The sequence below is a fragment of the Apus apus genome, chromosome 3 (genome assembly GCF_020740795.1).
Source record: "Apus apus isolate bApuApu2 chromosome 3, bApuApu2.pri.cur, whole genome shotgun sequence".
Taxonomy (NCBI): Eukaryota; Metazoa; Chordata; class Aves; order Apodiformes; family Apodidae; genus Apus; species Apus apus.
The window spans coordinates 73,772,282-73,798,525 of NC_067284.1; the positions used below are offsets into that span (position 1 = coordinate 73,772,282).

At 37.7% G+C, this 26,244-nt stretch overlaps 1 protein-coding gene across 3 annotated transcripts in view; it reads right to left on the reverse strand.

Annotated features, from left to right (window-relative positions):
• The window catches only part of BABAM2 (BRISC and BRCA1 A complex member 2), a 172,982-nt gene that overhangs the window by 13,786 nt on the left and 132,952 nt on the right, over positions 1-26,244 (reverse strand). For all 3 annotated transcript variants that reach the window (XM_051614076.1, XM_051614075.1, XM_051614077.1), the window contains exons 10-11: positions 26,133-26,215; positions 7,925-8,078 (exon numbers count right to left, since the gene is read on the reverse strand). In XM_051614076.1, the coding sequence (XP_051470036.1) occupies positions 7,925-8,078; positions 26,133-26,215 (237 nt within the window). The remainder of the gene's footprint in view (positions 1-7,924; positions 8,079-26,132; positions 26,216-26,244) is intronic.

Consider the following 26,244-nt stretch of genomic DNA (forward strand, 5'->3'; position numbering starts at 1 on the left):
GAGAAGAAATAATGTCACAAAGAATAAATGAAACAGTTTTTAAATCCAAGTTCACTGCAGAGGTGCTTAAAGACGCTGCCCTATCAGAACCCTGCTTTGCAAGGGACGTACCAAAAGATCTGGCTCACGTAGAAATGCAGCCAAAAAGGTAATGAACAAATCAACAAAACACACACAAGCAAATCAGCAGGCCCAGATGATATTCACACCCCAGAGTTCCAGAGAAACTCAAGTGTGAGAAAGTTAAACACTTAAATAGCTTGTAACCTCCTGCTTAAAACAGCTTGATACCAGAGAAGTGTGATGTCAATTTAAAAAAGGTCTGGGAGAACAGAGGGAACTGTGGACTGGGAAGTCTCATGTCTCTACTTTACAAAGCAGTAAAGACTGTTATTAAAAAACCCATATATTTATAAAACAGCCCAGAACTAGTAGACTTGCGTAAATATGATAAATTGGGTAGGAGTCAAACTTACGCTTCATAAATCTCTTCTTTTCTTAAGGTACCAAAACCATGTGGACAAAAAAGATTCAAGTAACACCCACTGCTTGGGCTTCCTACAGGCACTTGGGATGGTTTTTCAAAGATTTTAAAAAACTGAATTACCGCAGCAGGAGGAAAGACCCATAAGTGAATAAATAGCAGTCAAGGTAAGAACAGCTAAGCATGAATGATGAATAATATCAGGGTGAAGTCACCTGAGAACTGCACAGAAACAGGTGTTTTGACCTGTGTTGTTCAACATATTCCTACATGATCTGCGAGAGTGAGTAAATGAAGATGGTGAAGTTTGCTAATGCTAAAAATTTAGTCAGGGAAGGAAAAATGAGACACAATTATACGGAACTGCAGATGGTTCTTAGAGTGCTGGGAGACTGGGAGATAATATACTAGGTGAAAAGTCATTATTGACAAATATGAAAGGGAGACGTGAGGAAAAAGAATCTTACATATACAAAATACATAGGCTCTGAAAACAGAGTAAGGAGATCTTAGTGCTAGAATGTCTGTCATACACGGGAAACCAAATCAGATGTTATTCGAATTAGAATAAAGAGTAAAACAGACAATATCACTACATCACCATATAAATACATGTTCTTCATAAAAGCTTGTTCTTACCACACACACCTGTGCAATCTCTTGCAGCAGAATTTTGTGATTTCACAATGTGGGTTCAAAAATCAATCAAACAGAAGAAAAGCTAGATAGGGCTATTAGACAGGGATGTATCAATTCTGGATATAGAAATCCTCAAAGGTGATAGAACATGCCAGGAAAATATGACTACATGCTCTGCCATGCTCTTCTACAGGCTTTCGAAGCTGCCTATTGCTACAGATGTGATACTGGGCTAAACGAATGTTAAGTTTGCCCTAGTATGGCCTTTCTTTGTGTTTAACGGAGCAATTACAAACGTTGCCTGAAAGACAAGATCATGGAGCTCACCTCCTGTTTTTACTTAGCCGTTTATTTTGTAATTGACCAAGTAACAGCATTTATCTGGGCTATTAAAACTCAGCCACTTCCAAAACTGTGTATTTCTCTCTACCTTTTTCTCTCCAGCAAGGGAGGATATTTTTGTGCATCTCAGCTTTAATACAGATCTAGCAGCTTAGATAAATGTATAATGGAGCTCTCTAATGAAACCAAATCAGAAAGTTCATCATAGTATTTCTAGAACAACACCTAACTCTGGTTCACTAAGAACCACCTACATTAAATTCTAGCTTTTAATTCCCACAAAGCAGTTGTCTTCCAGCAAAGTGCTATTATACTCCACTTCTCCCAAGCCAACTCCTCCAATCTCTTCTGTGCATTTCTTTTGTCAATATATGAGAGAATTCTTTTTTTTGCAGAAAGAATATTTACTATATATTGAAATGCACACACATATATAAAACCACAGAAAAATTAGTTGCCTAACATTTTATTTCCATGCACTTCCTTAGCACCTATACTATTCATCTTTAAATAGTTGTTTTTCTTTTCCCACAGTCAAAGCTTTAATGAGAAGTGACCAGAAACAAATACCCCAGCCTTTCTGTCTTGGCTGAAATCCACATAATGCATGACAGCACTGAGGATCCCTGGCAGGCACCTGTCAGAAACTAACATACCATAACTTAAGAGTCAGACTTAATTATCCAAGGAGACATTTAAAGAAAAGTACATGGAAAAGATGACTCAAGAAGCCCAACTAGCATTTCTATCCACTGTACTCTCTAGTGTATTTAGAGGAACAATGTAAAAATAAAATAATATCCTGGGGAAATTCTAATTAAAAACTGTATCTACTTTGCCTATTGTATCTTACAATCAAACTAATCTTGTTTTTAAGGTTTGCTGGTAAATCAACCGCAGCACATGCTACAAGGACAAATGCAATTATTAAGTATTTTACCCAAACATAATTTTTTTCCATTTTCCTTTTTACTTTTCACATGTAATTCTGATCAGCTGACACTCCCAGAGAAAATAAGAGTTTTGATGTAATGGTCTATAAAATCAAATTAACTTCTTTGTAAGCTTTGAACAGCTGGGTCACCACATCCCTCCTTGCTATTGCTGTCACAGCATATTGGCCCTTTTCTGTTCTGAACAAGAGCCCATCAGCAGCAACCAAATGTCAGCCTTACTTGATTTCAGGTAAGGAAATCACTTTGGTGCAGATGTGAGACTATCAAAAAACCAAAGAGTTAAACACACAACCCAGCTCAGCACCTCAACCCTTAGTTTGTACCTACCCCTCTGCTCTTCTTCAAGAAGAATCCTCTGAGCTTGCAAATGTTCAAACACACACACACACGTGCCTAGGGAAGGATGATGTTCCCATGTTCTCTGCTTCTGGTCCTTACTTTCATTTTGCTGAATTTCTTTTTAAGTTTAAGGTAACGTGCAACAGAGTCAAAGACAGTCACAAAAAAAGCTTTGTGTATGTATTTACATATACATACATATAATATATATATATATTTACATAGATATGTAAATCAAACTAATTACGTTTTTTGAAATCCACTCTTTAAAGATGCCAAATATGCATGAAAATTACAGAATTTGCTGCTTTTACAAATAAGCAGGAAAAATACTGAAATACAACCCAAATAATAGCAAGTGATTTATTACCTTAATTACACCTATCATGGAGAGAAGACTATAAAACGGGGCTATGTTTACATGTAAACTTTCTAGTGAGATTGAAGATAGTACAGAAGGAAAATAAAAGTTTCATGGAAAGAGAGGAACTTTTTACTTCAAAAGAACCCAAAGTGTAGTAAGAGATATTCTGCCTAAAATGTGAAAGAATTCTGACGTAATAATAAAAAATGGATGAGTTGAAAAACCTGTCAATGTCAACATGAAAAAATAAATCATTAGGGCACTCAAAATTTACTGAATACAAGAGCAAGTCTATGACATATTATAACTGAGTTTGTCTAAACAGCAACACAATAATTGTCACATTTTTTCCCACATACCCTTTTACTGGACCAAAAGATGCACTTCCTCTCCTTTCCAGGGAACATTAAAGATTAAAGCAATCATTTCAGCCAAACAGCAACTAGCACCTTGACGTGATACACATCTTGTAACCTGATGATATTTAAAGAAAAGGTCCCAATGAGGCTGAAAAGGCCACAGCACAGTGCACCACCCTGACACATTATAACCATAGCACACTCGTGCTGAGCATGAACTGTAGCTGCAGTCATGCTGGGGTACATACATCGCTCACATAAAGATGTGCCTGCATATAATCTTAAACTGCACTTGACCTTAAGGGAGAGCAACAGCCAATATAGAGTTAAGAGCACTTGAGAACTTTCAAGCTTTCACCCTCACGGAGCTCTGAGAGATATGCAAAATTTAGATCACATTCAGCAAACACTGGTGAATGGTCAGAGACAATAGTGTTAATCAGAAACTAGTTCTATTAGCCACCTTGAAAGAAAAAAGAATGCAAAACTCTCAGAACAACTTTGTATTGTGATACCAGTTTTCCATCCTCCTGTTATTTTTAATGATGAGTAGGTGGATTTATGTAGGATAAAAGAATAAACTGAGTCCTGACTTGCTCTCCCTGAAGTATAACCTAAGCCTATTGAGCAGCACTGGGTCAGACAGAAATTGGGCCAGAGTGCATCTGAGAACTGAACTTAATTGGTGTAAACAAACGAGCTTTATTTACAGTATTCCTTCATAAAATCCCAGGCCTAGAGTCGGCATGTTCTTTAAAGACTCCATTTATGTACACTTGAATGCCTATTTAAGCAAAAAAATAGAGCTTTCCCATGGAAACCACACAGAGATGTTTTACTTCACACGTACACCACAAACAAGGCTGCTAACTTTCCATAATTTACTGTATTTTCTTAAGCTTGCTATTGTATTTTAGGAGCAAATCTTTTGGAGAACCTGCTTACGCAGGAGGCCACAGACATATAAATAAATGACCTAAGAGAGGCAAAGCCTGAGATATGAATTAAGAGGAAAGCTTTTAAGAAAATGTTAATATTTTTTGTTTCCCTGTTTCTAGCTGGAGGAAGAGGTTAAAATTTTGTGTTTAGCTGAGAAACAAGAAATCTTGAGGCATTCAGAATCACATTATTTAATCAGGACTTGATTTGTCCCTTAGAATTAAATCAAGCCAGAGGGAAATCCCTGGGCTAAGACAATAGCAAGTTTCAGTTACCAGATGCTATCTCTCAGTGAGGAATCTAAGTCAGTGGGCCTCAGAGGAGCCAGGTAATTTTAAAACTGCTTAAGAGGACACAGAGAAACTTGACTTGATGGACTTCGCATCAGTCAGGAATAAATTGGTCCAACTACTTCAGTAAGAACATGAGCAGTTTTTTTCTGCGAATGAAAAAGATTCTGCTAAACTGAGAGTTTAATTAGAGAATTTGCCTTTAAGATTTGGGTGATATGTGCCTAAGTGTGAATATATACAATCTACTTCTATATGTATGTATTTTAGGGAGCAATTTTGCTCCTACTTGTAATTACTACTGATTGTCTCAAGGCTACAGCAAAGGGTTAAGTCCTAACTTCAAAAGAGATGCCTACCTCTGCTGGGAGCCACAAAGATAAACAATGATACTAAGACTTTCAAGTTTAGCCCCTGAGATGAAGGCACTGGATGGGCTCACCTGTTTGAAAAAAAAAAAAAAAGCACTCCAAACCCAACCCTGGGAGAAGGCTGGGCACAGAATCAAAGTCCCTTTGGCGTGAACTTATGACAGCTCTGCCTGTGAATAAGCCAAAAACGTTGAGCTGCTGGAAAGAGAGGTAGGACTTGCCAAAATCAAGGATGAGGAAGTCTCTGAGTGATGGTACTTCAAACTTGGTGGTGCTTCTACCTCCTATAAAGCAACGTGGTACACATGCTTCAATACATGACTGGACAGTGAATAAGCCAGTTGGTGCAAGAGCAAGCAAAAGCTGTCCTCGGCGGTGTCTTAAGCTAAAGTGAGGAAGATGGTGCAAACTGATCCCTCAAACTGACTGAGAATAAGGATGGAGAATCTGGTCAGATACCAGAACATGAAGTGGGAGATCCTGTGGCCCCTAGAACAGTACAGCCAGAAAGATAAACAGAGCTGTTTTGTCTCAAAGAATGCCAAGCCCTTGGGAGACCATTTGTCTTAGAGGGAAAAAGACTACACATAAGCAAAACCTAAAAGACAGGATTTAGAAACACAAACAAGTTGTCCTGGATTTATCTAGGGTACAATTTACTTCAGCTGAGCTTCTAGAGGCTTCTAGAAGCATCTAAAAGCTACATTGCTTCTAGAGGCTAAATCATGTATCCTTTTATGGTTTTATCTGGGATGTTTTGACATGGTGCTTGAATGAATGTATTAATTAGAATGCTTTCCTATAAATCTACATGTATTCCTATATACTTGGCCTATAACATGGCTATGGTAAACATAAAGTAGAAGGAACAATTATTTGGTTGTGTTGAAGCACACTAACATATTCTAAGAAGCCCTAGCAAATATTTTAGACACTATTTTCATTAGGTGTTCAATTGTGCTAAAAATCTTTCTTAAACCATGCTAACATGTATCATAACATGATACTTTTCTTGATACAGCTTTATTTATGGTACCTATTAAAGGAAACACTAGTTATTCCTGCAAGCAAAGCACTTCTAACTAGAGCAGCTTCTCTGTCTCTTTGCAGCTCAGTGATAGTTATTTCAAACATTGCAGCAGATCTTCTTCCCCCGCTTCTCATCATCGTTCTTGCATTATGTACCCATTGTGAAACTTAAATGCAAAGGCTCAAACATAACAGTGAATAACCTCACAAAACATACACGTGATAGTAAGTGTACACATTTAGTACTTTTAAAAATAACTTGTTATAATACTTGTAGTTTTCAAGTGCACGGCAGAGAAGTCCATTTGTATACACCAACTCATAAATGAATGCACTTAGCAGACAGCAGATAGGTACTTATAAGCTTCTAGCTGCAAAAGAAATGCATTTTGTAGTACAGTCATAAAACAAGCCACAGTAATGCTTCCAGTTATTGCTTCTTTTGTTGGTTTTTTTCTTTTTTTTTTCCTTTTTTTTTTTTTTTAGCAAAATACTCTTAATTCTGCTAGAGAAAAGAAACAAATCCAGAAAAACCCCAAACATATTTGATCAAGAAATGGCTCTCCTAGACAATATGGGACTAAAACCAAATACTAGCAAAACAATTTATATTACAGTGCATCAAAATCCAAAAGAAAATGTTACTTGATGCTCTCCATAAAATTTAAATTAGTATAAAATCTGCAAATGCTTCAGTCAATTGTTGTTTGCTTCTATCATTTCCAAATTACAATCAGTCTATGACCATGCCATTCACTTGATTTACTCATCTTGAACTATTTTCATTTGACTCTTATTTATGCATCTTTGCTAATTTAATGTAATCTTCTGATTGTCATTCAACCCCAATATGCCTTGTTATTTATGCAGTTTGATGTCTTGATGTGCTGAACAACTGATAATCAGCCTGCTTAAATCTCTTGCTGTTCTAACATTTTTACACTTTGCAAAACTGAAATACTGCAGCAAGGCTGTTGCCCATATTGCTCCATTCAAGTAAAATCTGTTTGGCTTCACTAGAAGACAAGGACAATATCCAGCATACAAAAGGTGCACAACTGCTCACGGCAGCTTGCCCTTGCAACAGAACCACCCTGAGGAGGCTGCCCTGTCATCTTTAACTAAATGGGGATACTTGGACTGTAGTGGTGTCTCCCCAGCCTGAAACAAGGACTTGCAGAAAAAAACTGCAGAGGAAACAGTCTGAGATTCTCTGTTTCTAGCCAACAGATAAGTAAGAAAAAAATGGGGGGAAAAAAAAAGAAGAAAAAAAGGAAATTCAGACTTTCACCTAAGTTCACCTAAGAACTTTCTCAAGTTCTGACAGGACTGCCTCCTATGCTGCATAGGGGGTTTGCTCAACCTCCTCCCATTCTTCCGTTTTTTTTTTTTATTACAGCCTTCCTCCGTATCTTTCAGGCTTTTCTCCCTTCTCTCCATCTCACATGCTTCCCTTCAGCGTCCCCTCAACACCCACACAAAACCATGGAGTTACCTTGCCTGACTGTTACCATGCTGCGGGCTATCTCATCTACTTAAGACTGGAAACTCTTTGGAGCAGAGATTGTCACCACCCTGTGCCTGTACAACTTCTAGCAGAGAGTCTTCTTTTGATCAGTCCTCTGGCAGTAATGTGATAAGCATGGTTAATAAAGTATCTGTCTATACTCACATACAGGAAGGCTGTATGAGAACAAAAACAGGTTCAGCTCTTACAACGCTGGAAACATACAATTAAATCCATGACATTTCTACCAGCAAATGACCATGTAACAGCTGGAATACTTAGTAGGAAATAGCAGTATGACTTACTTTGCTCTTTTGGCCATTTCGTTGCCATCCCAGCGGGGGCTGTAAGGGTAATTCTTCTGGGCCTGGGAGTACAGCTGGCCACTGTTAGTGAAGTGGTAGACGGACTGAAATGTCAGGGTTGGTTGGTCTCGAGGAAAATAGAGGGGTAGGTCAACTGAAAATTAAAAATAATTTAAAAAAAAGAGTAAGAAAATACATTGTGGCATTTTTTTCCTCTTTTTACTGGAAACATATGGTTCCGTTCTAATGATTTAAAGGTGACAGAAAAGGAGAAATTGTCAATTACTTCTAAAATATACTTCTCTATTTCTTATAAGTAATGATTCCAACATACTGCTGTATGAGACACTATGGGTTTTTATCACACCATTTTTGTAAAGCACATAATTATAAAACTGTTTAGCTAGTGCATTTCCATGTTTATCACAACATTTACATCATGATTGTTTTATTATAGAAAAAAATAACAGAGCTATTTTCCTTTATAGTAAAATTTTCCCTTTCAAAAATTCACAAAATACATTCTGCTTATGGTTTCCATTCAAAAACCGTATTTCTCTATCTGCTTTAGTCAATTCATTTTAGTGCCTCCATGGACACCAAAAGCACTATCACTCTCATTTTACAGCTGTCTGAGACCTAAGTAGTTAAATTATTTGATAAAGGATGTAGAAAGATTCAGTCACATGAGTTGGAAAAGATCTCAACTTGCTGTCATCTGCCAGACAAAAAACACCCACAAAACCAAAAACACACTGCGAAGTCATTAATATACAAAATATCTTGCTAAAAATAAAAATCAGAACCTCTTAGTTCCCTCTGCTTATCCCTGTCTCATGATCAGTCTGACAGACCAATAAAATAAGTCTGCAACAGTTAATAATATGGTCAGAAACTGTTTTTTTAACTTAACTTCTTGATTGCTAGATTTGTAGTTTAGATTTTCTTGTTCTACTTTTAATTTCAGAAGACTTCAGAAATCTGTAGTTAAATTGACTTATGACAACAGACTTGAGTTATTTACATTAAATGTCTAATACCAAAATGATCAGAAGAATGTGCATTTCTTTTAAAGGTGCAACACTCCTTTTATAAAGCATTTGCACCATACTTTTTATTATCCTCTAAATCCCAGTTCTTTAATTCTGCACAAGGAAAGAACATGGCAATGGAACAGTAACTCCCTGTAAATCTTAAATAATTTTTCCTACCGCTGTAGAAATGAGTGAAGTAAATTAGTAAGGTTATAAATCATTCATATAACCCTGGATTCTTAGTACTCTCTGACATTTCATAATCCTTTTTAAGGAGAAGGGAAGACTCCACAGTTAACAGGTTGTAATAGCTGAAGTAGGAATCAAAGCAGGTAGCAATTCCAGTACAAGCAGAATTTGAAGAAAGAATGCACGTTACAGGACTCCACCAATTCTTAGGTGGAACTGGATCTCCCCTCCAGTACACATGGTTATGCATTATGTTTTCTACTTTTAAATACTTAGTGGAACAGTGATTCCAGCACTTCCTTTGAAATCTCTGCTCACAGACTGAACTATCACTGTAAGACAGATAGGTTTTATTTTTCTAAATCCCATGTTATCATCCTTCTAGTCCCTTCATTTTGCAGTTTTTGCTATCATGTCTGAAGACTTGAGCACCAGCCAAACCGTAGCTCCTTTTCCCCTAAGTTACCCTCCAAGCTCCAGAAGTAAAATCGTTTGTAGCCACGAAGTATACAAAACTGAGTGTGATATTCCAGCTGGAATACAACAAAATACAACAAACCTCCGTGGATGACAGTGTTTGCTCAGTTCATGAGCAAATGTAGTGTCTGAGCTACACGTGATAACTCCCGGAGTCCTGGTGACTCAGCTCACACAGCAGCTTCCAGCAGATATTTAAGCAGTAATGACATGGGCAGAGTACTGCTAATTTGAGGGCAGATCACTCCCGTAACACGGGTTAGACTCAAAGATTGCTCTGTCAAATTCCTCTTTCTAACATGATTATTAAATAACAACCCTGATAAACAATGGTGTATCGAGGCCATTTATCAGCAAGCAAGCTGTCTCCTCCCCTTGCAGATGGTCCGTGTGTGCTGCAGGCTCTCAAGGGCTTCACCATGGAAAAGATTATGAAGCAAGGGGACAGGCTCCCCATTTTAATATTATAATATACTTCTGCAGCTCTGAGTGCTTAAACTCTGTTCCTCTAGTGCATCTATTTCCTTGTTAAGTACTAACCCCTTAAAGGAAAACTACTCTGTGCCTTTGTGTATTTACCAAAATACTCAAGTAATAGATGGGTCCTTGTATCTAACTTGAGAATTTCTGACTTTTCTTTGAAATCCTCTGTGTACATACCAGGGGCAAGCAGCAGCAGTTTTCTTCCTGTTACCTAAAACTAAAGGTTTGCACCTAAGAGAAAATACCTAGTACTAGAAACGCTGTTTAAGTGGAAATTTGACCTGCCTTTGATTTCTAATGCTACCCTCCACCTACAATGGCCGAACTCCCTTTTTTCTAACCTAAGTGTTTCCTTAATACTAGGTGTGAGATGAGTACAGACCAAGTAAAAAAACCTGTCCCTAATTCTGGAACACAACCACACCTAAAAGAACCAGTAAACAGGAAATAGGCTTGACCTGTGAAGTGCTATACGTATCTCAAGGTAGCCAGCTATTATTTCAGCAGTAGAAAGGGAAGCAAGAAATCACTTCCATCACAGCGGATGCCCATCCACTGACAACTGTGAGCATACAGAATACTTGGATTTGGGGTGAAGAGTTTTATTGCACATAAAAATAGGCAAATACCATTGGTAATCAATACTAGCAAGGTGTTTTAAAGATAAAAGGTCAAATCCTGCTCATAGTTGCACAGGTTGATACAGAAATTTTTGCTTTTTACATGGTCGTAGAGGGAATCTGACTCTCAATCTGTGCATCAATACAAAATCAGACCTGTCTTCATGCAATATGTAAGGTGACAAAGTTAAGTGTTATCATAATTACATCCCATGTATGAAAAAAAGCACCATGGTATAAACCCATGCGCCACTTTTGTCAAACAACACCTGAACTAAGCAAACTACAAAAGCATACTTTGGTTTGGCGTGCTAGTTACCTAAGAACTACAAAAACATATTCATGCTGAACACAAGTACTATTTCCAAATAACAGCTGACTCACACAGTACCCTGGTGATATGTCTGCAGAAAATAAGCAGATGACTCATGTCTGTAAATTCCTGAAAGTACCAATAGACCCCTTGCTTAGTCATCCTTTGCTTGGATGCTGGGTTCACGAGCTCTGTAAACTATAATGAGGGATCTAGCTCTTAGAAGAGTGCTCTCTCCCTTTTTTTCTTCTCCTCTAAACAGTGCAAATTACTCCCTAAAAATAACTTAATCTACGTAAGTGAGTCACTTCAACTAGCAAGCTTCTACAAGTCATGCAGTTAAGCAGCAATATTTGGTTATAAAGGTAAAAATCTTGCTGTCAAACCCAGATTTAAAATTAAAATCATGTCAGAGGAAGTCCCATTTATCCCTTCTCTAACAGAAATAGAAACATTTCCTTTGGAAAATTTAAACAATTAGCTCAGTCAGGAAAGTAAAGCTTTCTAATTCAGTTCCATACTCAAAGTAATTTAACCCTGATGATTTCTTACTTTGGCTTTCCTAAGCATCACACTCCGAATACATGCAGAGCTCAAAGCAGCAGACTGGTGAAAGCAGCCAATTCCATAGTAAAACACTGCTTACTTCTATGTTACAATTTACACATCACTTTTTAAAAGTCAAGTTTTAGAAAGGCATAATTCAGGAAAAATCATGTCTTTATTAAAGCTCTACATGAGCAGAACTCAGAGGGCTGTTTTGAGTAATTAAGCATTGAGTAAATTCTTTGGTGATCAAACCCTAATTTTCCCACACAGTTCATAAGAAAGCAAAAGAAAAAGGCCTTGCTTGTTAAGCATGAGTCATGTTATAAAGAAACTTAATTACAGTTTATAAATAGTTGCTCTCTTCTTGAAACATACGAAACTATCAAGCAGTAACACACAAATTTGCTTCTCTTGACTTAAGTTAGCATTTAATGCCTACATCTATTCAAAACAGAGTTATCTTAAAGCCAAAATCCCAATTCATTAATAACTACAAAACTGTGCAATGAATCAGTACAGCTTAATTGTTCATTTTCTTACAGAACAACCACACGGAGATCTGGAACAGGTTACCTAGTTTGTTAAGGTTATGTCAACAACTACAGAGTTGCTTTCAACAGTCTTATTAACTAAAATAATACCCATACCATCTCTTTTTATAGCTTTTTAAACAGGTTATGAAATGAGGAAGGGATGTCTTGGCAAAAGCACATCCCAGTGCTGCTACGGGGTTTTTGAAGGAAAAATGGTCAGAAGAAAAGAGGCGGGTTTACCTTGCCTTTAAGTACTGGAGAGAAGAAAAGGAAAAACGAAACCACTCCTGAAACGCATGCTGACCAAAGAAATATTTCAGGGCACTTAGATGGCAATATTTAGGAACTTTTCCTTATACTGTTTCCCTGCTCTAGAGAAAAGGTTTATTAATCCTTTGCAAGATACTAGATATATCTAGGTAACTTCACAGAACTCAGTATTTACTCACTGAATGTTAGGCATTGTTTGAATGCATGGATGATACTGGTTATCTTATTAACATTCTGGATGCTTGAAAATGCTGCAGTTTGTTGCACCTGTAATTTGTTTTGCATTCAAACACTGGCTGATCTGGAGATTTCACTGTTAATATTTCCACTTCTACAAGATTTCCTTCTCTGCACAACCTTAACTGAGTCTCTACTTGCTGTGTGGAGCAGCCTTCAAACACAAGATAACACACTATTCTTTCCAGTTCAGTTCCCAGGCTGGACAGAGCTGGCCAAAGGAGATCCTGTTCTGGTTTGCCCTGTTTGACAGACTCCAGCCCTGTGCACAACACTGCAGATTTACTGCACGACACTGAAGCCTTGGTCTGATTAAATATCTATTCATTTCTGCTAAGTTTTTCAGTGTGATCATTCTAACCACCGTAAGATATAATAGCTATGTAAAATATTTTTAAAAATTGTTTCACAGCACCTCCATGAGTTAAGAGGCTATTTAGGGATTCCAGACAGGGAAGGAAGGAACAAGGAAAGGACAGTCAGTTTGTCTACTGGTGCTGGGCACCAGCCCGTGGGATGCAATTCTTCTGAGATGTAAATAGTATGTACTACTTCATACAGTCAAACACAACTCCTTCCAACATTAGCTGCTGTAGTAGGTATTTCAGAATCAATGTTTACTGGACATGTGAAAATTTTTGTTTCAATTATGTCACCAGAAAAACAAGAAGGGTACAGGAAAGATGTGCTAATCTCAAACCTCCAGAGAACACTGAACAATCAGTCTGATGCTATCTGTTCTCTTCCCGAAATCCCCTGACTCACTCCTTACTTATAATCCAACTTTTGGCCAGAGACTGCCTCTGCACTCAAGTACTTCTCATGTAGTAAGTAATGGAAACAGGAAACACACATTCCAGGATCCAGAACTGTCTCTTATTAGTATATATTCATAATACTTTTGCTTGTTCTTTTTTTGGATCACTAAATTTCACATTCTCACTGCCTTTACTTGCAACTGAGCTCATGCTGCTGGGAAAAACAACCTGATTATTTGAATGCACTGCCTCAGACTGAAAAGTGCCTTGAACACAGAAATTCCAGTACAGAAGGCCTTTCAGGAATCGTACTGCTCTCTAAACCTACTGTGATACTTGAATAGTTTCAGCCACAAGCATCCTGGGGACTGTAGTGGCAAGCACAAATTTCTGCAGGGCAGGATTTTAGGCTATTTTGCATAGTGAATCTTTCCTTGCCTCTTCTGTGCTGAAGGCCTTTAGCCTACATTCTACTGGCAAAAAATGAAAGGGTGAATTTGGCTCAAAACACGCAGAGAATTACAAAATGCCATAGCTATCCTGCTTTGGTGTGTGATGACGTAGTCTTGCAAGAATGAGAGAGCAAGGATGACAAATAACATACCAATGGCATTAGAGTGGGACTTCAGGTTAACAGAGAAGTGTCACAGGAAATTGAATTTGTTAATTATTATTAGGGCTAACATCCTTTCTGGAGAAAACTGACTACTTGCAGGAAAATGCTATTTTGAAATCAACATTTCAAAATTTCAAATTTAAAATGAAAAGCTGTTAATGGAATTTTAGCTGAGACACTTTATGGCACTTTGGGTGTGTTGGTAATCACAGCTCTTTTTGAAATAACTAAGTCTGCCCTTGCTATAGGAAATATCCACCCCATCAGCAAAGTGAACACATGTACAGTAAATGAGTAAAATGACTTATATACAAAATAATTCCAAATAAATAGTATGAAAATAAAACTAAATAGTATGAAAAAAGATATTTTATTTTCTTAGCTGCATGAGCTATACATCAACTCAATGTACAATATTAAACAACTGAAGATAAACATTGAAATCTGATTATTATATATATTCCAATATATTGGAAAATAGCAATGCTTGGGACTATGACAATTTGCATGGATATACGAAATTCACAGTTCCTTGGGAATTTGGAAAATGGGTCTGGCAACAGAACTCACTAAGGAGCCAACTCTGAACTGCATTTGTATAATGACTGATTCTAAACAACATAAGATCTTCTTGACTTTTGTCAGAAAGTATAAAATTCAAGAACAGGAAGGGAGCCCAGTGGGATGTTTAGAAGATAAGGTTATTATAAGGTCTTTAGGATGAATATAGCTAGGATAAGAAAGGAGGAAAATTATGAGGAACCTTTTGTTTAGTACAGGTTTAACACATTACTGAAAGTGCTGACAAATGCCCACTTCACAGTAACTTTAGCAACATTCATCAGGACATTAACGAGTGCCTGAATGAGTCTAATTTTCCTTTTTTTTTTTTTTTTTAATTGAACACAAATAACTTTCTGTTATTGTCAGTCCATGCACAATTTGAAATAAGAATTGGTTCTTTTTTCAAAATTTTAGCACCAATATTATGTCCCTTTCCCTAATGTGTCTTCTGACAACATCACGTCTATGGAAATGGCCAACTTCAAAGTCTCAGACACAGAAGTGGCTACCTTTAATTCCAGTCCTCTTAGACAGCCCTGAAATATTTCTGAAGAATGGAAACAATAAATTGTGAGGAATTAGACTATTCCAACACATCACAGAGAGTAGATCTGTTTTCCTGTGCATACTTCAATGAGACTAGAATAAATCTATCACTTAGTTTTCTTTGTTTTGGTTTGCTAGTTGTCTGGGGTTTTTTGTTTGTTTGTGGTTTATCGTTGTTTGGTTTATTTATTTATTTATTTTCAAATATCAACTATGTAACCCATTTTTATTTGAAGAGGACTGTATGACACTGTTGTACCCATCTTGTGGTTCTCATTCCACTGATAATGGGAACTAGAATATAGTGCAGGCACCAATGGCAACTAGATTTTTTATTAGTATTGTTTTGATTTTCTTTCAGCGTAGTCAGATGATACAGTTGTAAAAATATCCCATGTCTTTATCATAACCTGTATCTCTCTTTTTAAATACTCCATCCTTTACACAAAACCAGCATTTAAAAAACATGTGACAAAAATAGTTTAAATAGCTTAAGTTACAGTCATGTGCTGCAGACAGTCTCTAATTCTTTGTTTAGTCTTACAGAGGAACTAAGTAACAGATCAAATCAAGATATTCATCAAGCAATTTCCAGCTATGTAGCCAAAAACCATGAAAAAGTGATGTAACTTAACCCAAAAACAGCTTTAAAATGTCTTATTGTTTTGGATGTCACCACCCACTTCAACTATGTCATACTGTTTTGGACTTCTACAGCAAGACTGGACTACCTCCTAAACTATCCCATGGAATCACAGAATCCTAGAATCATCAAGGTTGGAAAAGACCTTCAAGATCATCAAGACCAACCGTCCACTCCACAACCCCTAACCACTAAACCATCTTAGGAAACACCACATCTACCCCTTTTTTGAAGGTGCCTCCACCACCTCCCTGGGCAGCCTGTTCCAATGCCTCACCACTCTTTCTGTGAAGAAATTTTTTCTAATATCCAGCCTGAACCTCCCCTGGTGCAACTTCACCCCATTTCCTCTTGTCCTACCACTGGTCACTAGGGAGAAGAGGCCAACACACGCCTCACCACAACCTCCTCTCAGGTAGTTGTAGAGAGCAATGAGGTCTCCCCTCAGCCTCCTCTTCTCCAGGCTGAACAGCCACTTCTCCATCTCCCTCAGCCTCTCCTCATAAGGCTGGTTCTATATTGAGCCCAAATAAATGGCATAATGGCCTCATGGGTCTTTTCTTTCTCTAGTTTCTGTAACCATGATTATTTTAATTAGAAGAAAGGTTGTTTGGTTGTTTTTTTTTTACCTCACTAGCTTCAGCTTGTGACATGTATTTCACTTTATTTTTACTCCAAATTCTCTAAGATCTTAATTCCCTCCCCCTTCCGTTTTTGCTTCCTTTTATTGTTTCTGCTGTAACAGTTTCTATAGTAACTTCTCTAAGTGCTGATGAGATTGAAGCTACTAAAAGCTGCCTCTTCTCCATCTGAATTGCTTGAAGCTTACACTTTAAACACAGTTACAGTTGTGATGGGCATAAAAGGCAAGCTGTGTCCTTTCTTGGCACAGGCTGGTGACCATCATACGTTACTGGTGGAGAAAAGGCAAAATCTTTTCCTCCTGCTTTCCCAGTTCAGATGCTTTGCTAAATGCTGAGAAGTTCTACGTTACTTTCCAGCAGGGCAGGAAGACCTCTGAAGTATGTTTTCACCTGAAGAGCAGCTGTGCAAAACCACAAGCTTCTCTCACTGATAATCTATTAAACTTATGAAGCTTGTAAATAAGTTCTTTTTCTTGTTTTAAACACTGCCTGGGATTTGAAAGGAAAGTGTTTAATTTAATTCTCAGCTGTGATCAGTGTGACATTATCCTGCAGGTCAGAGGACCTCTTGCTGACACAAAAAGATCCCTTGCTAACACACGCTATCTTGTCCTTTCAAGCTCTGATCCACGCTGGCTTACAGATTTCAAATCACAACACAGTGTAATCCTGCCCAACCTGACCACACAACTAAGTCACTCCAGATATTTTTAAAGCTAAAATTAAACCTACTCTACTGCAATACAGGCCCATAGCTTCTTCCCACTCCTGAATGTTACAATTTATCACTTTTGCCCTTGATGCCAGCTTTCACAGTTCTAAAGGCTTATCCCTCTATGGTCCTTTAATGATCTAAAGAACTAGTTTGTGAAACACAGTCTTTTAAACCATGCTTTCTAGTCATTTTTGGTGCTCCCTTGTGAATACTCCATTTGAGGATGAGGCAATATAAACAGTAGGATCACAACTCCAAGCTTCAAGGAGCAACCTTTGGGGCATTCAGGGATCTTGCTCCTCCCACAGAAGAATCCTACGGGATAAGGGTCCTGGAAAAAAGAGGGGTCCAAGCTCAAGAATGGTTCATCCTAAGGAGCAGAAAATGAAGCCAGAGGCCTGCATGGATGAGCAAGAATCTCCTGAAACAAACCTCAAAACCAAAAAGGAAGCACATGAGATGTGGATACTCTTTGAGCATGCAAGGACCCATTCAGGATTTTCAAAGTTCACCTCAAGTTGAACCTGGCAAGGGGAGTTAAGGACAACACAATGGGCTGCCACAGGAACAGCAACAGCAAGAGGAGGACTATGGAAAATGTGGGACTGCTGCTGAATGGGGCAGGGGAACTGATCACAAAGGAGACAAAGAAGCAATTTAAGCAACCCCTCCTTCCCTCATTTAGACATTGAAGTATCTTTGTGATCAGTTCCACCTCTAAATTAAGGTGCACTTATTATCATTCAAAAGTAAATTACAGTTATCTACTTCATAAAAGGCATGGAGCAGTTGCCTTTGTGTCCTAGTGTTACATACCGATTCTCAGCCAAAGCTTACTTTGATGACAAAGTAATTGTCATCACGGAGAAAGAGGAAGGAGATAGGGAAAAAAGATTCAGAAAATCTTTCTTTCCTGGATGCAGCTCTTATTTTTGGAAATTTCCTATCTCTAGTAACATGGTGCTCAGCAGCACCCCATTTTTCTTCTGAAAGCATTGCCTGATACTGAACTCTAGGACTGATCCCTGTTAAACCCATGCTCATCATCTCCCTTCTAGACTGAAAACAAAGTATTTCCTTTCTACGTGCTATTATGAGCAATTTTCAACTCACTGTATCTCACAACTTTAATGTAGTTCTCACCTTATACAAAAACTACCTGTGAATGCCATGTGAGATGATGTCAAAATGTGCAGACACAAACACAGACATAGGGTAAGAAGAAAAAGCACCATGATTGGTACTAAAGCCTCAGCTCTGTTCATGACACTGAAACCTAGTCACTTGTTTTAAAAAACTGGGTGGATAAAACAGGATTATATCACTTCCCTATCTCAGGCATCTTTTCTTAGAATTTATTAGTTATCTGCCATATACTTCAGAATATAGTAGCAGTGCTCTAGATCTATTAGATAAGAAAAAGCAATAGCTCACTTTTCTGAAAAGCACAATTTTAGATGAAGTGATTACAAAACCTTCCAGTCCATTTGGAAGAACATCAATTAGTATTTGCAGCAATATACTACAGTTTTAAAGGTATGGCAAATATGTATGTTTCTCAGAAATTAAAAAGGTAACATCCACAGCAAAGTAACATTTAAAAATGCTTTGCCAGTCCACGCATGTAAGGGCATCATAAAATACTTCAGAGAATCACAGAATGCTAGGTTGGAAGGGACCTCAAGGATCACCTTTTTAAGTAACATTATACCTTATATGAGATGGCTCAGCACCCTGTCAAGCTGAGATTTAGAACTGTCCAACGTGGGGAAATCTACCACTTCCCTTGGGAGACTATTCCAATGTTTGATTGTCCTCATGGTGAAAAATTTACCTCTTGTGTCCAATCAGGATCTCCCCAGGAGCAACTTGTGCCCATTACCCCTTGTCTTTTCCATGTGACTACTTGTAAATAGGGAGTCTCCATCTTCTTGGAAGCCACACTTTAAGTACTGGAAGAGGGTAATAAGGTCTCCCTAAACCTTCTTTTCTCAAGGCTGAACAAATGGAGCTACCTCAGCCTCTCCTCATAGGGTAGGTTCTCCAGTCCTCTGATCATCCTTGTGGCCCTTCTCTGGACTCTCTTCAGCCTGTCCACATCCTTTTTGTAGAGCAGGAACCAAAACTGAACACAATTTTCCAGGTGTAGTCTGACAAGCACCAAGCAGAGCAGGATGATTTCTTTATCTCTGCTGGTGATGCCCTTGTTGATGCAGCCCAGCATCCTGTTGGTTTTCTTTGCCACTGCAGCACACTGGTCACTCATGTTGAGCCTGTTATCTGCCAAGACCCCCAGGTCCCTTTCCACAGGGCTGCTCTCCAGCCAGGTGGATCCCAGCCTGAATTGCACTCCTGGGTTACATGCTCCCAGGTGCAATACCTTACGCTTCTCCCTGTTGAACTTCATAAGGTTCCTGCTAACCCACTCCTCCAGCCTGTCTAGGTTATCTTGGAGGGTGGCTCGCCCTTCTGGAAGGTCAATCTCTCCACTCATCGTGGTGTCATCAGCAAACTCCATCAGGGTGCTCTTGATCCCAACATCCAGGTCACTTATGAAAATGTTAAACAGCAGCACTGGGCCCAATATTGATCACTGGAGAAGCCCACTTGTGATCGGTTGCCAGTTTGAGGAGGAACTATTTACTGTCTCCCTCTGGGTATGGTATGTCAGCCAGTTCCCCACCCACTGCACAGACCACTCGTCAAGGCTGTAATGAGTCAGTTTTTCCAGGAGGAGTCTGTGGGGGACTGTATCAAAAGCCTTGGAGGAGTCCAGGTAGACAATGTCCACCGCTTGCCCTGCATCAACCGAGCTGGTTACTTTGTCATAGAAGGCGATCGGGTTTGTCAAGCACCATTTGCCCCTGGTAAATCTGTGTTGGCTTTTCCCAATCATGTGCTTCAATTGACTTGTGACAGTTCCCAGGAGGATTTCCTCCATGATCTTTACAGAGACTGAAGTGAGGCTAATGGGTCTGTAATTACCTGGGTCCTCCTTTGAACCCTTCTTACAGATGGGGATGACATTAGCCTTCCTCCAGTCCTCAGGGACATCACGTAAAACATAGTTCTTACCACAACAGTTGTTTCCTGTTCATTTAAAATTTTATGAATTGCCTTGTGTCCCTTCTCTTTTTTAGCAGAATTTTAAATATTAAACCTAAAACTAGTTTACAGTGAGTGACATGATTACAAAATGAACACGGAGAAACAGAAAATGAGGAAAAGGAAACCTCTGTTTTCATGTTCACTTGCATCCATTATGAAAACCTAAATATGGAAAATCTCATTCAGCTCACGTACAAATAAATACCCAGAATGGAATCAAAGGAACACAATATTTAACATACTTCTAATGACAAAAATTAAATTATCAGCTTTCAATATAAATTTTAAACTAAATGTAGTTGGCAGCATCCCTTAGAAGAAACAGGAGAAAAATACGCAACAGAGAAAAATGATCACCAAAATGCTAATTAATTTTCCAAATGTTGTAATTCAGTCCTAGGATTAGCCCCTGCCTACAACTAATTAAATGCAGAACTGTACACCTCACTACACAGGAAATGTCAGAGAATGCTTTGTTTTGTGGTGATTAAACAACGTAAAAAGTTTTGAAGAGACCCCTTTTGCTCAGGTGTATTTTGGTGTAGGCAGAATTACACATGCTCAGGAACTTTCAAGATCAAATTCAAAGAAATATATGGTACCGAATAAAAGCACTGAGAGTCAGAGGAAAAGATCCCCTCATGAGAGACATTTATCTGCTTGCTGAACAGTCAAAAAATTATTCCCAAGGATTAGATCCAAACAGCTTTTTAGTTCTGCCAGCCAGTTTAACATCACTGGGGCTTTGTTAATCTTCAGTTTCTCATTTAGGAACAAAATTACATCCCTATACAACCTTTGCAGACCTTTTTTATCAGTATTGAATGTCTCACACTGGATCCTAAACCATGTATTTTGTTATGCTTGACATTTCTGCTCAACTATCCTGCTTTCCTGACAGTACCAGGCATCACTCCACTGTCCTATGATTTTTTATTCACATTGTATTCTTTGTTTTTTTCCTTCTCCCTTAGTTTTCACAGAGTCATAAATACCCATTTTCATTTAAGGAACAATTAGAAGAATAAAATAAAAGCACTATGTACAGAAGTGAAAACACCTCGTCAGATAAATGCTCACGGAAGGGATCTAATATAAATATTCCACTCAACACTTGGCCCTTTTTCAGGAGATGACAGGGGCAGACAACAGGTTATTTTTCCCTACTTTTTCTTGAAGATGCTTCTTTTTCACAATCAGACTAACTTCCCTGAAGAAGTAGAGCCAATGCAGTCTTAATTTCCTCAAAAGATTTTTTCCTGGAACTTTAAGTGTTAATTGTGATGACTGCCAGGCACTGATATTGAGGAAGAACAGCAACTCTTTAAAGCTACCTTATTTTCAGCTTCCAAAAGGTAGGTAAGCAAACCTTACATGACTGAAAACTGAAACAAAATATAAAAAAATCTCTAAAACTACCAACCCCACTCAAATGGTTCATCATACTCCAGTAGCACACAGGATTCATTGAGCATATTCCAAATACATTGAATTCTGTATCAAAACAACAAATATTAGCTACTTCTCACGTTTACATTTAACAAGATCAACAGGTCCTATGTAATAGAGATGGCTCTATGGTCAAAACTAGAGGCACATAAAGATTTACTGAAATATTTACAGGAATGCTTGCATGAAACAGACTCATGTTCTGGGTTTCAAATTGCTCAGATAAACAAGTATTTCTTAAACATTTTTGTTATCTGGGGGACTGTGAGTTACTGCGGTAGGCATGTGATTTTTCAAATAGGAGCCTGCAGAAGCAATTTCAAAAAGAATAAATACAATCTTAGATGAAAGAAAATACTTCTGTCTTCTCACATAAGCTCTCCTAAACCCAAATAGCAAGCACTTAGTGATCAGACACACGTCCATCTTGGCAAAATCCTCCATTTAATACTTTCAGAAAACTCTTTGCTAGCCATTTACTACCACAAAGTCTAATTTGTTTATTTAAACAGCTGCAGAACGAGTAGATGAAGGGGCTGACAAATACTCATTAGCTCTGTTCTGTTAACTTTCCAGAGGCAGGGCACTCTCCTTTAAAGGGCAGGTAACATCTTAAACTACACCAGGTGCCTGGAAAATTAACATTTACCTACATTCCAAGGATTACTGTTGCTGTACTAGATGATTAGAACAATATCTAAAGCCTAATGAGTGATTTCTGCTTGGAAAGGGAACTGATAGAACAAATTACTTCTTCCAAACCATTTTGTTTATTTACAGTGAGTGGGCACACATTCCTCTTTCTCTGAACACTACTGGAATAAACTGCACTTTGTCAGCACAGTAGTGTAAACTTGTCTTTTCAGCTACTAATGATCTTTTCCAAAATGTCCTATTGAACCCCCCCACCTGAGCCTCATCTGACAAACATGGCTACCAAAAATTCTGTGTGGTCTTTATTTTCCAACCAGCTTTCTGAACCTGTGGACAGATATGCTAATCCAGATTCAGAAGAGGTTTGTGTGATTAAACCCCAGTTATTTATCTCAGGCCATCAATTCAAACCATGCAAGTTCACTGCATTGGCACAAATGGCTCTGCTGACAAATGTGTGCAGATAGCAATATCCAAACAAGAATGCATCAATGGCTGGCTTGATGACTTCCACCAAAAAACCCTGAATCTAGAAGTGGGTGTCTGCCCTGATGCTCCTATAACCCCATTAATGCTCTTGGCCCTTTGCTTGCTTCTCTCTCCTGTGTATAAATGTCCTCACTGAGATGCTGACTACTTCTGATCTGTTCTCTGACAGAGGTAACCATATTACTGCACAGATAGCTAAAAGAGTAGACAAAACCTTCAGCTGGCAGTCCCATAGGAAGAAAGCTTGTTAATTAAACTCCAGCTGTTACATGACCAGCACATTGGACCTCCGAGATCACTGGCACTACCCAACAGAGAAGCTGAAATCCCTTGCAGTTAACCAAGGTAGCAAGTGTTCCCACCAACTTCAGCTAAGTCTGAGAACCCGCACAAACTTAAGCTACAAATGCTGGCAGCTTCCAACATTCTGTACTCCCTGAAATACCGTTCAAAGAAACAAAACCTTTTTAGTTTACTATCTGTGCTTTTCAAGATGTCTTAAACAGATAACTACTAAGACAAGCAGTGTTTCATTTGTTATTGCAACTAGTCAGACTTCTGTCAATGTCCTTTGTGTTGCTAACCTAAAGTCTATATACAGATTGCCCAAGAGTCCTATTCTTGTCTCCAGACCAATAAGGCTACTTCATTCTTAATTGTGCACAGATAGTGTAACCTATGTTTATATTTATATACTGAATAAATATACAGAATGTATGCAGGAACAAGAATATGAAAAAATATCTATCTCCAAAACCTAATCATAGCTGATTTACAAATGAGAAAGAGATCAGCAGTATATTGAAGTTTACTTAACGAAGTTTGGTACTGAGACTTACTAATAAACAATATCAATATCAAAAGCACTAAATTTGGTTAATAATTTCCTCTTCCATGTGGATGCATAAACTTCTCTGAATGTTTATTTCTTCTGTCATATATTTGAAAGCACTTGATCAATTTTTAGAACTAAACCACCAAAGCAACAGTTCCTTTGACTGCTCTTTGATCTAATATAATAACTTCAGCAGCTACATTAGCCTAATGATTAAGTCTGCAGTTAGGTATCTCTTCTGTGTTCTAAGGCAGAGGAGGGCAGACTTTGCTCTTTACTCTGTAACAAATTATTTTTATTTTTAATCAAGTAAAATTGTTCTGAGGTTATTTGGCTTTGGCAGTCCAGAACTATTTTCCCATTTCTCTTATCTTTAATTCAGTTTACTCAATAAAACTATTCTACATAATTTCAACTTTACTTGTAATGTGTTTCCAAGTAAGTTTGTAACATTGCATGCAAAAAGTTGCAAAAACACCCCAATGTTATTTTTGAAATCTATGAATGGATCTTTTAAAGGAAACATAACTCATGTTAGGGTTTATTTTACTTACATTTTCAATTAAGCCCAAAATTAAGATGCTAGTACTATGGCTCCTTTCATTTCATTTACCACGGTGCTTGCTGTATACTTACCTATTTGTTCTCCTCTGAATACTTTACCTACTATAGTAAATATAAAAAGTAGAACAGTTTTCAACTTACAGCTATCTCTCCCAGACATTTTATTAGATGCTTGCTAAATATTCAACCATAACATACATAGTTATGTCAGTGGTTAAGAGATGAAAGCCTGCATTACTTCACTCAGGAAATGAAGTGCAGGTTTCAGTCCTTTCATTGCAATATCCTTCAGTGCGTGGAACATAAATGTTTTTGCAGTGGATTGTTCAACAAGAGGGTGATGCAATGGCTTACACAGCTAAGCCACTGCATGATTTCTAAGGCCACGGGGTTAATACATAGTGATAAAGTATTCAGTTATAATTGCAGCCTTCATTCCAGTTAAATTGAGTACTGTGAATATTACCCAGCTAAAACCTACTCTGTTATTTAAGAGAAATTTGAATTCTGATTGCCCTGAAATCTAACTGCTTCCACTTCTAATAAGTTAGTTATATTTTCCCATAGCAAAAATCAAATCCACAGGAATTTTAACACTGATAAAATTATGGCAAACATATTGGGGAGTAAGCAAGGTAAGAACTCTTCAAGAAGGCTGTCCATAAAGAATCATCATATCATGGAAGAAAACCGCCCAGTGACCAATTCTCAACTGCAGTTGAAGAGTAAGTAAAGATGTGATAAGAACAATTTTTAAAAATATATGAAGGTTTTTTTTTCTTTTTTTCCCCCAAGTAAATAATACTAATACAAAAAAGTTCTTTAATTTTGAGTTTTCTAGACCTTTTATCATCATTGCTGTCTGGAAATCTTAGTTGACGAAAACAAAGGGATCACTGAGAACATTTTTTATTATCTCCAATACAACACAGTGTGAAGGACTTCTCTGAACAATGGCAACCCCACTTCTTGCTTTAAAAACTCCAGGACAAATTTCTATGATGTCATTAAGACATCATTAGTTTTCCACATGAAAAGTCAGCCCACAATTAAAAATGACATAATCTGAAATATTCCAGTGCTAGAATGTTAACAAACACCAGTGTTGCAGCTGCCCAGATTGCACTGTAATTATTTTTAACTGAGAAGGTGTGGTAATCAAAAATACAGGGTAACATGACTGAATTTCCCCAGACCAAAATATGTTTGTTCCCTGTGAATTTCACCTTACCCTAGGGAAAAATAATAATTGCTATTAAAGTTAACATATACAAGACAGTAACAAACACACACCTACTAATTTCTGCATGAAGTAACTCCTATATATTTATTTATTTAAGAATGTCTTTTGAAAGTAATACAATCTTGATCTAAAAATGTAAATGACAGCAAGTCTAGTTATATATAGTGTAGCAAACTGTTAAGTCTTGTCTGCAAAGTTTCAGTCTAGGAATAACTTTTGTTTCCTAATGACAGCATAATACTATTTCTCATTTAATGTATTTTCCCTATACTAATGTGTCTTTATTATCACTATGAATGCATTAATTCCTGACAATTACAGAAATTTGAAGGTGTTCTCATGTTATGTATAGCATTGGTCCTCATTACTGAAATTTTTGACATGAGGAGTTATAACTGTGACTTAATCTTGAGTCAAATTACCAGAAAACCTCTCCAGCATGATTTTGGCATTCTGTAAACAGGCAGTACACTATCAATGTGGATCCTCTCCTCTTCTCCAAATACAACCAGGATTTTGTGTTTTCAAAGCATCATGGTCACATCAAAAATACATTAAACACTGGATAAAAATAGCTAAAACTTTTAAATTGTTTCCTGTAATTGTATTTTTCCCCTTTTGAACTTGTATCTTCGAGAGGATAGACATTTATGCCTGAGGCAAAGAGTTACTCACTGTGAACAAGGAAGCAAAAATCTTTCCACATCAGCAACAGAGTAAGCTTTGTGAAGCCTTCTGCATCATATTCCACCACACCACTATCAACAAAAAATAATAAAAAAATTAA